The 15,733-nt window shown below is 38.7% G+C and overlaps 2 protein-coding genes across 4 annotated transcripts; one reads left to right on the top strand and one right to left on the bottom strand.

Annotated features, from left to right (window-relative positions):
* The first annotated feature begins 1,695 nt into the window (after positions 1–1,695).
* On the top strand, positions 1,696–4,488 carry LOC146385157 (uncharacterized). Its single transcript, XM_084929968.1, has 3 exons — positions 1,696–2,222; positions 2,327–2,363; positions 2,700–4,488. The coding sequence occupies exons 1-3, from the start codon at positions 1,977–1,979 to the stop codon at positions 3,074–3,076; spliced, it is 660 nt and encodes a 219-aa protein (XP_084786094.1). The 5' UTR covers positions 1,696–1,976; the 3' UTR covers positions 3,077–4,488.
* A 2,731-nt stretch (positions 4,489–7,219) lies between these two features.
* On the bottom strand, positions 7,220–9,925 carry LOC146385156 (tumor necrosis factor ligand superfamily member 14-like). Of its 3 annotated transcripts, none has more exons than XM_084929965.1 (6): positions 9,663–9,925; positions 9,125–9,374; positions 8,386–8,455; positions 8,093–8,140; positions 7,761–7,995; positions 7,220–7,630 (listed from the first exon to the last, which is right to left on the bottom strand). In XM_084929965.1, exons 2-6 carry the CDS (start codon positions 9,320–9,322, stop codon positions 7,441–7,443), a joined length of 741 nt encoding a protein of 246 aa, XP_084786091.1. In that variant the 5' UTR covers positions 9,323–9,374; positions 9,663–9,925; the 3' UTR covers positions 7,220–7,440. The 3 variants fall into 3 exon arrangements, with proteins under 3 accessions (XP_084786091.1, XP_084786093.1, XP_084786092.1); XM_084929967.1 differs by having other exon boundaries at positions 9,125–9,342; XM_084929966.1 differs by having other exon boundaries at positions 9,125–9,925.
* Between the last annotated feature and the right edge of the window lie 5,808 nt (positions 9,926–15,733).

Here is a 15,733-nt window from a genome sequence, read left to right as displayed (position 1 = left end):
TGAATGCAAATAAAGTGTTTATGTAGTATACAGATAGCAAAAAGCCCTTCCTCAAATGTGTGTGGATAGCGATGTCGGCCTAGACTCTATTGCAAGAGGATCAGTGAAATGAGGCACTCGTGAGGTAAGGAAAGGACAAAAAAGTAATTAATTGATAAGTTTATATTTAACATCTCATTGTAAATGTCACGTCTCTGCAGAAAGCAGCACAAGCATGTTCTGTTTGTTTCAACTTGAAATGTCAGTCACAAGTTATTAGCTACTTCTATAGCTAATAACTTCACTGCCTTTTGTGTTAATGGTTAGTTTTTGTAACAACTGCATAAACTGGAAGACAGACATGTCAAACATATTGAAAAACTGGAGCATCCTGTAAGTAAGTTAATGCATATGTAAACATCACATTTTGAATTCAGAAAGCCAGATAGCCATGCCACTCTGATAGAAATCATGGTTTTGCGGCATGCACCTCGTTTGGGTTTCTAAACGTTCTTTGATGGTGAAGCAAGTGGTGACTGTGATGGTGAAACTAATATGCTAATGAATAGAAGACCAAGCTATTACATGACATGTAAAATATTTAGAAAGACAATGAAATAAAATAATAATAATAGAATAAAGATAATAATATTGGCCAGTTTTATTCTGACTTTGTGTAAGACAGAAGTTCCTTTCTTAAATAAAAGCATTGCTTTTTTTTTTCTTTTTTGAGAAAATCACTCTCACTATGTAATCCTTTTAGTGTCACTCTTCAACTCTTCGTGCCTTTCCCCTCTCTTATACAGATATGGTGGGGAATTCCCATACTTCTATTATCAAAGCATTGAACTGTACCTGGTAAGACTAAAGTTTGACTAGCTGAAAAGGGAAAATAGTTTTTGCAGTATTAATAGATTCCACCATCTAGCTCCTCTGAATAGCTGAACCTCTTGCGGTCTTTCTTTTTCTTGGGCTCTCTCTCTCTCTCTCTCTCTCTCTCTCTCTCTCTCTCTCTCACACACACACACACACACACACACACACACACACACACACACACACACACACACACACACACACACACAAAACAAAGGGATATCCCTAGCTGTTTTTTTTTTCAATCTAAAGTCAGTCTCATTTCACATGCCTCTGGTGAAACTGCTTGTAGTTGCTCCTAGCAGATAAAACTCTCTCGCTCTCTCTTTCTCAAACGCAAGAAGGGATATTCCTGGTTATTTTTTGTGCAACCAGTCACACTGTCATTTGACATGCTCCTGGTAAAACTGCTCCTAGTACTCTCTTCCCCTCTCTCTCGTGCTCTGTCTTTCGCTCTCTCTCTCTCTTTATTATTATACATACAAATGCCCTACACTGTCCAATCACCCACAAACCCCAAACACACACCGACATAAAAAAAAAATGAAAGAAAAAAAAAAACTCCCATAAGGCCTAAGACAGCCGCGTCCATATTCGCTTTTTTCATACGATCATTATCTCCATTGTGCCACTTTTGCCAGTCCTGCTTTGTTCAAAGTGAAAAGGTTAGCTATGTTTGACTGTTTCGGAATGTAGTGCAGTTGAAGGTATCGTCTCTTCTGTCCCTTTCGTTTTCCACCGCACTTCTCTAGGGTGCACTTGCGCAATAGCGAAGAGCGCTGCGGAAAATCTGCGCGTCTATTTTCTCACCTCCTGTAAGACCAGGGAAGGAGGGGGTGTGAATGTGTGGGGACGGTAGGGAAACCCATGACTTCCGCGTTTTTCCTCCCTGTCTGAAAGTGACTTCACGTACATAAATAGCTATGGGTGCTTACAGTTACAACATTTAAACCAAGACACGCAGTGTACTCGGCGGACGAGCGGACTATCTTTTGGTCGTCAACCAACCAAAGCCGGACCTATAAAACTTTAAAGCTCGCTCAAACCTTTTATTCTGCGAAGATAAAAGCTGCTCAGTGTGAACTTTTTGACCGAAGCTCAAGGGACCCTACTGCGGATTGATGGGACAGCAAGCCAAAGACGTGGACGTTGAAGCGCTTCAGGAAAGAAGCCCTCAGCGTGGAAGGTGCCTGGACAATTTTTTAGTCATGTCCATCAGCTTTCTCTTTGTGGCAACCACAGCTCTTGCAGTCGGAGGAGCGATGGTTGTGATGAAACTGCGGGCGGACATGAAGTCCTTGGGTTCGCCCCCATCAGTTGGGACGCAGCAGAAGCAGACGGGAGACGCATCTTCCCCAGTATATAAGGTAATTAATTATTATCATTTTGTTCAGAAAGTTTGGATAACTTTCTTGTCTTTTCTTTAATTTATCCCTTTTAATTCACACATTATTTACTGTTTTGCCAACAGATGGAGAAATTTGCCTATTTAGAAGCCGCCAACTCAAGTAAGTGTTTTACTGATTTTCCAAATATCTTATATAAAGTCATGTTACATAAAGTCTTTTGAATCTACAGAAAAACTGAAGTTATAACATTTTCTGCAAAAGATTTAGAGTAGGCATTAGATATTGGCCTCACGGTTTAACGTTATTGTTAGTCTTTTCCTGTTTGCTGTTTATATAAAAAGTGTACATTTAAATTTTTGAGAAAAATAAAAAACATATTTTGCATTACAAAAAAGGGGGTTACAAGTCTTAGCAAATCTGTAAGTGTAGCTGCCAAATCTGATATTATCTTGTCTAAACAAAAACTAAAATAAATGTAATTGTCTCCTCTTCCAGAGTTGGACAACTCCACCATGCAATGGGATTTTATCTCATATGGTAAACGGACATCTGTAGGAAGCAACTTTGTCTTCGACTCAGAGCAGCATTCACTGACGCCAGTACAGGATGGAACGTACTTCATGTACGTCGAGCTAAATATCCGCTGCATCTCCATATGCAATGCGGGTGTTCTCACGGTGAAAGTAGGTGATGACCTTACCTGCAAAGTGGAGCTTCCAGCAGGTATATTACCTGTGAGCAGGAAATGCTGGACTGTTACTCGACTCCATAACCAGGGACTGGTCACTCAGATGTCAGTACAGAAAGGCCTAGAAGACTGGAAACTGGAGCTGCAAAGCTCAGGATTTGGAATTTTCCTCATAGACCCATAGATGCACATGCTGGAGTGCTACTGCTGTTATCTAGAAGTAAATGGACCCGAGACACGTGGGTTGTAAAGAGCAAGAACAGAAGTCTGTTTTTTCATAAACCCACATAGTTGAAAACGGACAGGCTTGGGTGCCGTTTTTCACAGCTATGACGAGCTTCCTTGCAAAGGTTTGAGGAGAAAGAACCTTATGAGACTCTCAAGAAAAGCTGCATTTGTGATAATGCAAAGAGAATATGGAGAGACTAGAAACTTGGCTCATTCTATGTAATTATGTAAAAATGTTTCTCTTTATATTTATTTGGTGATATGGAATTATTTATGTACTTATGTTGCTTTTATTTATAACTTATATTTATAGTGATGTTTATATTTTGTATATGATTTTTTTTTAAATGTACAGTAGATGTCACTACACTGATATTGATGTGCAATATACAGATTTCAAGTTGTCATTGGGCTCCTGCAACCACAATAAAAAAAAAAGCCTTTCAGGGATGCATTTAGTTCTTCTGTTGTTAATCTGTTCTTGGAAGCAATGAGTAACCAAGTGATGAGTGAGATTGTGCACTTATGCAGAAAAAAAGTCCGAGTTAATCAAAACATATCCAGAATTTCTAAAACATTCAGTTTATTTGTTTATTAATTACAATTAAGTGTAAAGACTCAACCTAAGAAATTGTTTTGCTTTTAAAAGATGTCTAAGTCCTGTGGACGAACCCATTGTTGAATGTATTTCTCTGTAATCCATATTAAAAACATGGATGTGGTGACATGAAGTATTTTTTGGTGTTAAACAAGAAAATGTGAAAGCGACTGTGACAAATTGTACCTCAATGTTACACAGCTCATTCCGGGAACTGGATGCACATCACATCCTGTTTATTTACCATGATGTGTGGTGAAGAAGAAAAAAAACCTGTAAGCCACCAAACAAACACCTCCCGTATATACGTGAGATGGAGATGTCAAGTGAAACAAAATTTCATCTGGTGCTGTCATAATGAATGATGATTTTCATGGTTCCAACAAATGCTCAAAGCAAAAAGCACGCTTTAGTACATGTACATATATATAAAAAGATGGTTTTGGTCTAAAAGTAAGTACTGAATGTAACGAACTAAAACAAAGTAAGTTTAATCATATCCTTACTTTTAAAGATGAATGTACACTTTCTGCATATGACAAAAACAGATGCTCTATCAGTGCATCTGTTTTTGTCATATGTAGGTACAGTGTTTCCTTTTTTTTGCTTATATGGACTCACTTTTCTAAACTAGTGATTTTCAAAACTGAAAGAAACATAAAAATAAAGAAATTTCAAGTTCAATCAGTTGTTTATTTTTACAGGTACACATTTGGTGTGATGCATTATTTTTGGGACCAGTGGTTACGAGTGAACCTACAGCTCCCGTTGTCTTTATTGAAGTTGTTTACAGCTGGTTTAAGCTCTTTTTTCTTTTTTTTTTCCTGGCCCGCAACTTTGTTGTTTTTGTTCATTCCTCTAAACGATTCAGTGGCGCACACAGTTGTAATTATAACTTGATCTAGCTGTACCTTAAAAATTAGGCAGATACATTTATAACTTTATTGACTTTTGATTTAACATTTAGCAATTTTCTGCCAGCCTTCCAAACATGGACAATGCTTGTTTGGTGCTGTTACACTGCTGTAATGTGTATAGCTAAGTTCGAAAAATCTTGGTTCACTTATAGCACATCTGCAGTAGTGTCTTTGGGCACGAGAAGTCACCACTTACCAGCATTGCATCCTTAATAGGTGACTAGGTAGTGGCAGGTGTTCCACCTTTGGTACAGCTTCCTGCAACCAGTCAAAAACCCTGGTGAACCTGATTGGCCAACTCTTTGACTCCTGCTCTGTCTTTCCTGGACTACAAGCGGGCAAATGCGGCGTTGCAAACTTTCTGTTAAGAAACCTCCTCGTAATGTGTTTCTACAAACTGTAAAGCTTAGGGCAAGAGGCCATAAAGTTGTTTAATCTCTCTTTCTATCCTTGGTGAGTTCTGCTATATGCACCCATATATACTTAGTGTGCTAGCAGCTGTGAAATCTTTGGTATGATAAACTTGGTTTGTAATACATGTCCCAGGTTGTTGTGGTAGTTTTATAGTTTTCTTCTCTCTTTTTTTTACTCTAGAACAAATGTCTTTACTTCAAATAAATTTTTATTTGTTTATCTTTGAGCAAAATCTGAAAACAAAAGGGAAAAAGTTGCTGCGTAGTTTACCTTTTTTGACTTCATGTTGTTTCCTCAGTGATTTTCCTTATTTCATAGTGCAGTCAAATAGTCAATAGCCTGTCAAATAAACTTCAGTTCTATCTAAATTCAGATCAAGTTAGATAGGACAGTAGCATTGTAAGTAAAAGACACAGATTTTGAAAAGTAAACCACTTCTCTGCAGCTTTCTTAGCCAACTATAACCGTCACCGCACATAGAAACTCGTGAAAAGTTTGCACGCTGAATAGTTTTTAGCAGCTCTGTTGCAGCACATCAAATTGCCCTTATACCTTTATGATTAAGTGCTGGTTTCCCCACACATATGCAACAGTGCAATTTCATATGCTTTGTCAGTCACTCCTTGTGCCACAACACCCACACACACCTCAAAGCATGGCAGCTCCTGCCAGTGAAAACACATACCAACATGTACCTGCAAGCTGAAAGGGAAAGTGACCTTTTTTCACCTTAAAAATGAACAAAAAAACCCCAAATTTACAGTAAATTCCAAACAACGGAACTGACAAGATTCACAAAACACTAGTCAAGCTTCTTTCTTTCTTCATTTTAAACCTTGCATTGTGTATGGCTGCAGTTGCTTTTCAGGACTCATGTGTGTCAGTGTCCCTGTTTGCACATCTCTGGCTCTTACCACCAGATCTGTGAATGTGCAGACTTGGAAACGTATTGCATTGTGAATGTGCATGTGAATGTGCATGTGCATGAAACACAAGATTTTTACTACAAGTGAAATTACTTATTCCCTTTTCAGTGGACATTTATCACGTCAAACAGATCGTTACTACTGAAACATTAAGGTGCAAACAGCCTTTTATCGATGCATCCTGTTACTGTTGAGGAGGAATGCATCAGATTTTATGACCTGAATACTTGCTGTGTTTGAAAGCTCATGATGTTCACAAGAAAACTTCTGAAATGTAGTTGAAGTTGAAGAAATGTAGTGAAAACAGAGACTTGAAATAGTATGTAAAACATGGGTGTAAAACCCAAGAAAACTATGTAAAATAAAGCACTAACATAGACAATGGACACATTGCACCGCTGCAAGTAATAAACATCAGCAACATGATATGTTTGTACAACCATTGCTTTCGAGCTCAAGTTTGCAAAGACTATCTTGGTTTGAGCCGGTTCCTCTCTGCACAGATGCTTATCTGTGTATTGTGGCAGGAAATGACCCAAATATTTCAAAGGTATCTGAGGTCAGTCTTTCCACTTACTTATGTCTCTGTCTTAGTGGTGATTTAGTTACCTGTCTCTGCACCTGTCTTTACTACTTTATTTTTATTCTCACTCCACATCACACACTTTCATTTTTCTGTTTTTCCACTCTACTTCCATGGAAGAAGCCATTTTTGGCTAATGAACCCTCATTGACTTATATGTAGATCTATATGGTTTACTTCTTTCCACTTGAAACTGCTTCAGTGATGTGAAACTTCCCCTAAAGTGTGAAAGTAGCTGAGTCAGGAACACTAGACCCAGCATCTCGATACCCCCCCCCCCCCCCCACCCCCCCACCCCAACCTCCACTCCACTCCCTCCCCCATTTTCTCCTCACTGCATCCTTACTCAACCACATCCTGCACTTCACACACACATATAGTGCCTTGCAGACATTGGTGTTTGTTGCATCTCTCAATATGCAGCTATATAATGTGGGTTGTCTGTGGTTCATTACAGTGTGTTTAAGGTATCCAAGCTGTTTCCAAATGATTTTATGAGTGTTCACACAGTTTTATATGTGAACAAGAAAAAAAATCTGCCGCATCTCATTCTTTCACTTATAAGATACCTTCTTATTCGTTGTTCTTGTTGTGTGTCATAATCAGGATATGATACTGCTTTGCAATTTGTTTGATGAAAAAAACATTATTTATTTTAAACAAGAAACCACATTGCAAAAATAGCATTATATAACCTGAATATCAGATACTTTTTTATAAAACAACAAAATGTTATTTCTTCATTGGTGATCCAAATACATACACCAGGTACAGCATATATTATCTATTTTGTGCATATATTATACATAGAAATCATCCAAACAGATGGTGTAAAATTAACATTGAGTAAATAGAATAAGATAAACTGGCACACACATGGCTCTAGGGATATACCATAAAGGCCCCCATAAAGTTAAGAGTAGACCCTCCATGAATCTTCGTTATATTCTTCAGTGTCACATAAATTTCATCTCCAACTTGCAGCTGGAAAATCCCAGCCAGGTAACTGTTCCACAAATCTTCTGAAGTTTCTGGAAGCTTCAAATGAGGTTTTGAGGTTGAGCAATGAATACTAGAAGAAAAATATGATAGGTGTCACATTTAAATCAACTCAGCACAAACATAAAAATTACAGACAGGCAACACACAAATAAGCACACCAATAACAACGGGAGAGAGGAAAGAAAGGAAAGAAAGAGTACCTTTTTGATTGCATAAGTTCTATAGGCTTATCATAGGCTTTGGTCTCCTTCATGACTTTGTGCTGGCTAAGTGAACACTCTTCTACTGCATTCATAATCACTTTGGAGTAGATATAGTAGTAGCCCTCCTTTTCTACTGTCAGCCGGCCTTTTTCATACTTCATGTCTTGGGTGACTGCCTCACCCTCTTTTGCCCATTGCACTACATCGTTCGTCCCCATAGGATTATTGGAGCCTTGGATAAAGAGAGAGAAAGCAGTTGCTTGGACCATAATTTATCTGAAGAGCTCATATGCAGTGTTCATGTTTGAGTGATGAGGGGAGCCTCTTACCCAGCAGGTGAGCAAAGGGTCTCCTCTCATCTCTGCTCATCTTCCCATCTGTTCAAGAAAGCAAGGGCAGATCAACTAATTAATCAACCAGTGTAAAAAAAACATTTTTAAATATACACATAAAATTCTTAAGATGAAGTTGTGGGGAAAAACAATACAAAATTTCAATGTGTTAGCAGTCTAATGGTCTAAATTATATGATGATTTAATTGTTCTGGCTTCCCTTCACAGACAGTCTTCTATGCAGATCATGAATTATCAATGAATCGTGTTAAGAATGGGCATCTCAATACCTCCCACCAGACTTTCTGGCTTGGGGTTTGTCCGGTTCTTAAGGTCATGCTCATGGTTAGAAGAAGAAGCCTACAGGAAAGGAAAGATAAATACAACACAACAAATACTGAGTGAAAATCTTTGTGTGTTTGTCAAAATGTAGGAACCTCATGCAATAAGGGAAGGTGTCCTTTAGAGATGTATGGAAAAACATGCACACTAAATGTAAATTCTGCAAATACATTATATATATATGTATATATACAAGTAATGTTTTACACATTAGATTAATTATTGTATGAAACCACATACTCCAGTATTTTTTTCAATAGTAACCTAAATGTAACAATAATATTTTCAATAAAACCTGAGATCTTAGGTTTGATTTTTAAGTGCAGTTCATATTATATACAAACAGAGGGCATAACACGTGAGAGGCAGGTGAATAATAAACAGCATTATGAAACTGTCTTTAAAAAAGTGAAGTTAATGTTGCAGCTTTGTGCTTGAGATACAAATAAAGGGAAGTACAACTAGAGAAAGAGTCCAGTTGAAAAACGTGTCACTATCGACCTATAACTTAAAGAGCAAACGAGGACCCACACCGAAACGCGTTTAGCTCTGCAATGACATGTCTCAATATGACGTAGGGGCAAGCAGGGAAATTCTAAAGAGAAGGAATTTCCAGTCAGTCCAAGCACTGACACTTCTCTCTTCTCTTACAGCACACATGCAATCACACACAGACCTCAGGCTCACCTCTGTCCTTTGGTAAAGTTTGTAGATTAAAAATCCCTCGACGATTATTCCCAACATGGCCAGTCCCACCAGCAAGAGAAGAAACTTTTGGAACTGACTCCCCCACCTTGGTTTCCTTTCAGGGGGCATTTTAATGTAGCTGGCCTGACTGTCCACTACAAACACCTGGGGGCAGGCACCTGCGCCGCCCTCTGACATCCCACCAGATCAGAGACAACCTAAGATGTTAGGGTAAAGGTCAAAGGAGATACTGAAGGAAAAAAAGTTGTACAGTAGAGTGTAAAGAAACGGGGGGAAAAAAGGAAGATCAGACAGGAAATATTTAAAAAAAAGAATGTGTGACAAAGCAACAATCTACACATAAACAAATCAGTTATTTTACGGTCTATTTAAGTTAAGTAGCCATGATGCAAGCAGTTTCTGAAAACAATGTGATTTCTTCATATCCCAACTACTTGAACAGCACAGTGAAAGACAGCTTGTCAATCAAATGAAAAAATAATAAAAACAAAACTCTTGTAAGGCAAAGGGAAATTACCTTGGATTTAAATGTTCCTCCACCGCTCAGCCAACCATCCAGCAGCACGGGGTAGTCTCTACACAGTCCTCTGAAGCTCGTTTGGGATATTTAATAGCAAATGTATTCTTAATGCATTTCAAAAATATAGACCTAACAACATTCTCTGAACTACGCTACTGACTCATTTATTAAATTATTTCCCTCTCTAGATATTTTCTCTCGGAGCAGATATTGGCACTCAGTCCAACCTCTAGTGTTCGCTTGCCTGCTGTCAACTATCACAAATATTTCTTTTCAGCTCATATAAGGAGGAAATGAAGATGACACGGGGAAGGAGCAAAGACACAGAGACAAAGAGTGAGAGAGTGAGTAGTGTGCGTGTGTGTGGGGCACTCCCTACAACTGCTGAATATAGTTATCATCACAGCTGACACTTCCTTTTCTTACTCTTTAGTTTCTGCCTCACTGTTCTTGATGTTTTATTGAACAGTCAATGTTGGTTTTAAGTTGTTTAGATTTTTTTTATCAGTTTCTAAGAAAGTCGCTTCATCTAGCTATGCACATTTCTAGCATTTCTAATACTAAGCACGTACGCAGTGTGATGTTAAACTAAGTACAGCAAAACCAGATGAGCTGGGGTGGCAAGCTGTAACACACATCCGCACTCTTGACCACTACCCAGCCCTCCCACCACAGTGTTGCACTATCACCCACATTGTAAGTGTTAATCTTACAGTAAAACCCCCCTTTCACACACAAAATTTCTTTCGGTATTCTAGGTGTCTCAGGTGGATTAAGCAACTTGCTTTTATTTTCATTTTGAGGAACTTGCGGTGTTTCTTTCTCTTTTCTTTTTTTTTCAACAAACAACAGCTTGCAGTGATTGAGCTTGATGGTTTGCAGCAGTTTGGAAAAAGTGAGACAACGAGACATTTTTTCCTCACTTTTGTAAGTAGTATTGATGTAGTTCTCACTTTTTTCCTTTGAAAAAATGTTTTAGTGACATGTCATTTTTTAAATGTATTTACTTTTATTATCTAACATCCTGAAAGTGTGATTCATCTTCATGTAAATGTGGACAGCTAAGTAGGAGTACAGAAATGCAGGCAGTCTGTGTTGGTTATGGTTCTTTTTTTTTTTGTTCTTTCGCATTTCCTGTTTCATAATGCAATCCTCGTTTTGAATTGTGATACTGAATGCTTTCTTTTTCTCTCTGCTGCTTAAACACTGTCTCTAATGTTATGAAGAAACACTCTTTTTGGTATCCTCTTTATCATAACCTGACACCAGTATTTTTACAATCTGTTTTCTGCTGTAGGAGGGGAAAGTTTGACGTGACATACTCCATATGGTGAAACTTCACTCACACACTTACTGACTTGCAATATAAATTACTACTTCAGACACATACATTTAGACACACAAACAGAGATATGCAGTGTGTGCACAGGGCACTTGCAAGTTGCAAGGAGGGCAGAGGCAAGTCTGCTGTCAAGGAAGGCCTGACTGTAGTTGTTGTGGTCGTTGCATGCTCAGTCCAACATGAATGACAAAATGAACAGACTCTGACAGACCCAGTGGTGAGTTACAGTAAAAGTGCTAAGACAAGCAAAAAAGCAAGAAAAAAAAAGCAAGGAACTTCTTTTATTTCAGAGAGTATAAAGTTGACTAGTTTTAGACACATTAAGAGAAATAAAACCTATTGTAGGAAACCTACTGATACATTCATACACATACCTGAAGTTAGAAAGTGGGAGAGAAAGTGAAGGCAGAACTTTGTGATTTACACAAACCCAGCATGTACAATCCCCCTGTAAGCAGGGAATTCCTGGTCAAGAATACACACAATCCAAATAACTTTCATTGAAATAAATTTCAATAAATCTGTATTACTAAGAAAGGGTGGCTGGCCTCTCCCTTAGAGATAGGGTGAGAAGTTCTGCCATTCGGGAGGGGCTCAGAGCAGAGCCACTGCTCCTCCGCATCGAAAGGAGCCAGTTGAGGTAGTTCGGGCATCTGACAAGGATGCCCCCTGGGCGCCTCCTGGGCGAGGTTCTCCGGGGCAGACCCAGGACACGCTGGAGAGATTATATCTCTCAGCTGGGCTGGGAACGCCTTGGTGTTCCCCCGGATAAGCTGGAGGAGGTGGCTGGGGAGAGGGAGGTCTGGGCTTCTCTGCTTGGGCTGCTGCCCCTGCGACCCGGCCCTGGATAAGCGGAAGAAAATGGATGGGTATTTGAAATCAAATCCATGGGCCCTTATTATTCTTAAATTAAATAAATTGACATATATTTCTGTGTAATATTACCCATCTGTAACCACTGTTGCTACCATGGTATTACTTGGATATTAACTGGTTATAACTTTGCTAATTGAGTGGTAATAACTTAATAATGTAATAATAATAATGTAAAAATGTGGAAATTACCACTTTATGAAATTCTTGTTTCTGCCTTGTTACCCTAATATTACCTATTATTTTATTTATTACTGAGCTGTAATATAATGTGCTGCCATACTTGTTAAGGCAGTAACTAATTATGCTGAACATATTAAAATAAAACAAAATAATGAAATTAACATCAACGGGTGATATAAGTTTAACAAATGAGGAGTCGATATTTTGAACAAGAATACATGAATGCATTTATTTCAACATGAGCCATTTCTTTTTTGTAATTTCCACTCGTAACGGTTCATTATGTGCATTGCCTACTTCAATCATCTGTGATGCTTATTTGCGTAAAAATAATTTATATCTATATCTAGGGAAAACATTTGTTTGGGCTGTGGTTGGTACTAAAAGAGCACAAAGTAGGGCAACAGACAGAGATGGATGTGTCAAGGAGTGTCACAGTTTGTGTCCTATTTCAGAAGTTCCGAGACCCAGAAAATTACCCATTTTCCTCGAAACCAAATGTGCTGATTATACAGACTGTAAAGTGGTAAACCATGTCTGCAAATGTAACAGCACTGTTTCACACAATCACTCTATTTAGTAAACATAAAAAACTGTCTGCCTTGGTGCAGGACAGACATTGTAAACATATTATAAATCTGCAGACTTTCCCTTCCAGGTTATGTAAATATTAAGGACAGAACTCTTAGATACATTTTAAATCAAACAATACAGACGCTGAAATCAGCACTTTCATCTAATTTAACCCTCAACTGCATAGCGTTGCCCTGAGGCAACAAACCACATTTTCATGCCCTTCAAAAAAAACAAACTTTTTTTTTTTCAAATAATGCTACCAGGCACATCTCTTTCCAATAAAATGATGAGTTGAAGGTGGTGTGACTTTCATTTGGGGGGGCAGGACCCCTTTCTGCAAGCTGCACTACATGAGAGACATCTCCATTAGGAGGCAAGATAAAGATAACTATTTTACATGTTTACAGTGAAATAAATGTATATTAAAAAATACTTGTATGTGCATGAATATGTTAAGAAGCATATTTGATTGTTTGTTCTACTTTTTTAAATTTATTTATACAGTAAAACTGTTAATTTTCATTCGTTGCCTCAAGGCAACACTGCGCAGTTAGCCCAATTTTTTTCAGGCAATATAATGCATTTGCATATGTGTGTAGAGATGTGTTTGTGTGCATTTATATGATTTTAGTCAATGTTTTTTACTTTACAATCTACTCATAATTACAGGACATGGATGTAAAAACCTTTTATGCAAGGAAACCAAGGGAATGTGCACTTTCTGTCCTCAGAAAGTGTGGACAGTGAGCTTTCAGGGAGTGACAGTGAAGTAGAGGAGTGGATCCCTGAATGAGGTTTGAGGGACACTCAGGAGCTCAGGGGTCAGGGGTCAGTTGGTAAAGTAACTGCGTCTTTGTGTGTGTTAGTGCCCACATAGCAAGCAGGTCTGGCCAGGATCTGGTATCAAGCCGGCACTTTGAGTAATCTGGGAGAGTAGAAAAGCGCTATATAAAAATCAGTCCATTCACTGTCTGAACAGAGTTTCAGCATGTTACTTTTGCACTGTTTTGCATGTTCCGGCACATGTTGTTATTGCATGGCTTGATTAAGGTACACATTATGCTGACATCTGGGGCCAGAGCTGAAACTGTTCTGGGCCAGCACAGGGCCAGCAGTGTGTCTACAACTGGCCTGTGGCTGCACACCACCTACAGATGCCCTACATACCGCAATGAATAACGGCCCTTTGGTGGCCCAGATCAGGTTTGCCAGAGGTAATCCACACATGGGCCAGCACAGGACGACCAGAGTGTCTGAAACTGGCCTTGTGCTGGGCCACGTGTGTGCCACCTCTGGCAAACCAGGTCTGGGCCACCAAAGGGCCGTCATTCTTTGCGGTGTGTGGGCCATGTGTAAGCACATTGTGTGGGCCTGATCCCTGCAATACCAATATTGCTGTGTGGGTGTCAGTGTGTGTGGTCATGTATTACTTATTGTTGTGGGGTCTCGCCTACTTTATGGGGACAAATTGCAAGATAAATCATTCAATTTTAGGGTGAAGGCTTGAGTCAGGGTTATGGTAAGGTTCAGGCAGGGACTTGTGATGGGTAGAGTCAGGATAAGTCTCCAGGAAATTAATGTAAGTTAATGTAATGTCCCCAAAAGTGATGGAAACACAACGTGTGTGTGTGTGTGTGTGTGCGCGCGAGTGCGTGCGTGCATGGGGTTAGGGTCAAATGTTGGATGTATTTTGGTGTTTTATTGTTTTGTGAAATGTTTACATTGTTTATTTATTTGTTCATCCTTGTTGTACTAATACAACTTATTATAGAATAACTTGGCATTTTACTACCCTTGTTGCACAGTGTTGCCTTGAAGCAACAAACCAATATCTGTTTGGGGGGGGGGGGGGGTCAAATTTTATGATTGATATATTATTAGGGACCCTAAAGCTCCCCCAAAATAGGGAGAAATATTTTTTTCCCTAAAAATTAAAAAGTCATGCAGTAGAGGGTTAAGGGGTTTGGAAAAAAAACTAAACCAAAAACACTGTACAACAGCATACATTTAACATATTGTTTTTAAGACACTGCAGTCTGCAAGAAGTCTAGAAGTTATTCTAGAAGTTCTGGACATCACCAAATATCATGTCAGTGCTTTGTCAGACCTTTGCTACAGCCATCTTCAGTTTCAGCTTGTTTGCAGGGCTTTCTGCTTTCAGTTTTCCATTCACTAAATGAAAAAGAATGTTCTGGGTGGAGATCAGGTGGCCGAGTTGGCCATTGAAGAATATTTATTTTCCTTGCCTTTAAAAATTTTGGTTTGCTTTTGCTTTGGCTCATTGCACTGTGAAGTGATGTCTGACCAGTTTAGCAGTATTTGACTGAATCTGTCCAAAAAGTATAGCTGTGTACGTGTAACAATCCATCCTGCTATATCAGCAGTCACATTATCAATAAACGCTAGTGACCTGATGGCCTCCTCCATGTTTGACAGATCACATGGGATTCTTTGGATCATGACTTGTTCCTTTCCTTCTCTAGCCTTTTCTTCACATATTTATGGTACATGTTAAACTTGGTTTCATCTGTCAATTTTTTTTCCAGAACGGTCTAGGCTCTTTTATATGTTAACTGGTCATTTCTAATCTACGAAATCTCTTTTTAACCACTGTAACTAGTGGTTTGTATGTTGTTGCAAACCCTCCATATTTTCATGAAGGCGTCTCTTCATTATAGACTTTCACAAGTGTCTAAGTAGATTATAGACTGCTTATAGAGTTGTACTTTAATGATCATAGACCTCCGGAGACCTTCAGAGCTACAGCCACCCCCAATGTTTGACTATAAATCCACTGTGGTGGTGTACATGGGAAAAATAACCAAAGTGTGTCAATATCCAATACTTTTTAATCGAAAAGTGAATTGTCATAGAAGGACAGACACTGCTGCATATGACACCAATAATAATGATCATTAGGTTTTATTTAGACTTTGGAAGAAATGTTGAATACTGGCTTTGCTTGCTGATTGGCCAGTTTACTAAAAAAAAAACCCCGAAACAATTCATGACTTCAAATGTGAGAAGGCTTTCTGTGAAATATAAAAGTTGGTTTTCAGTTTTGTTTTTCAGTTTATAGTGTTCACTGATTCGT

Source organism: Perissodus microlepis, chromosome 6 (genome assembly GCF_051167445.1).
Source record: "Perissodus microlepis isolate ML-2025 ecotype Zambia chromosome 6, ASM5116744v1, whole genome shotgun sequence".
In the NCBI taxonomy this organism is placed as follows: Eukaryota; Metazoa; Chordata; class Actinopteri; order Cichliformes; family Cichlidae; genus Perissodus; species Perissodus microlepis.
The sequence above is the reverse complement of the archived record's forward strand: the minus strand, read 5'-3'. Positions and strand labels throughout refer to the sequence as shown.

What these genes read in the sequence shown, in the direction of transcription:
- LOC146385156 (XM_084929966.1), bottom strand. Translation starts at nt 9,322, where the DNA reads ATGTCAGAGGGCGGCGCAGGTGCCTGCCCCCAGGTGTTTGTAGTGGAC. An exon ending in AACTTTACCAAAGGACAGAG is followed by an intron (nt 8,456 to 9,124) that starts GTGAGCCTGAGG and finishes CCTTTCCTGTAG; the next exon opens with GCTTCTTCTTCTAACCATGA. An exon ending in GCCAGAAAGTCTGGTGGGAG is followed by an intron (nt 8,141 to 8,385) that starts GTATTGAGATGC and finishes TTTCTTGAACAG; the next exon opens with ATGGGAAGATGAGCAGAGAT.
- LOC146385157 (XM_084929968.1), top strand. Translation starts at nt 1,977, where the DNA reads ATGGGACAGCAAGCCAAAGACGTGGACGTTGAAGCGCTTCAGGAAAGA. An exon ending in CATCTTCCCCAGTATATAAG is followed by an intron (nt 2,223 to 2,326) that starts GTAATTAATTAT and finishes TTTTGCCAACAG; the next exon opens with ATGGAGAAATTTGCCTATTT. An exon ending in TTTAGAAGCCGCCAACTCAA is followed by an intron (nt 2,364 to 2,699) that starts GTAAGTGTTTTA and finishes CTCCTCTTCCAG; the next exon opens with AGTTGGACAACTCCACCATG.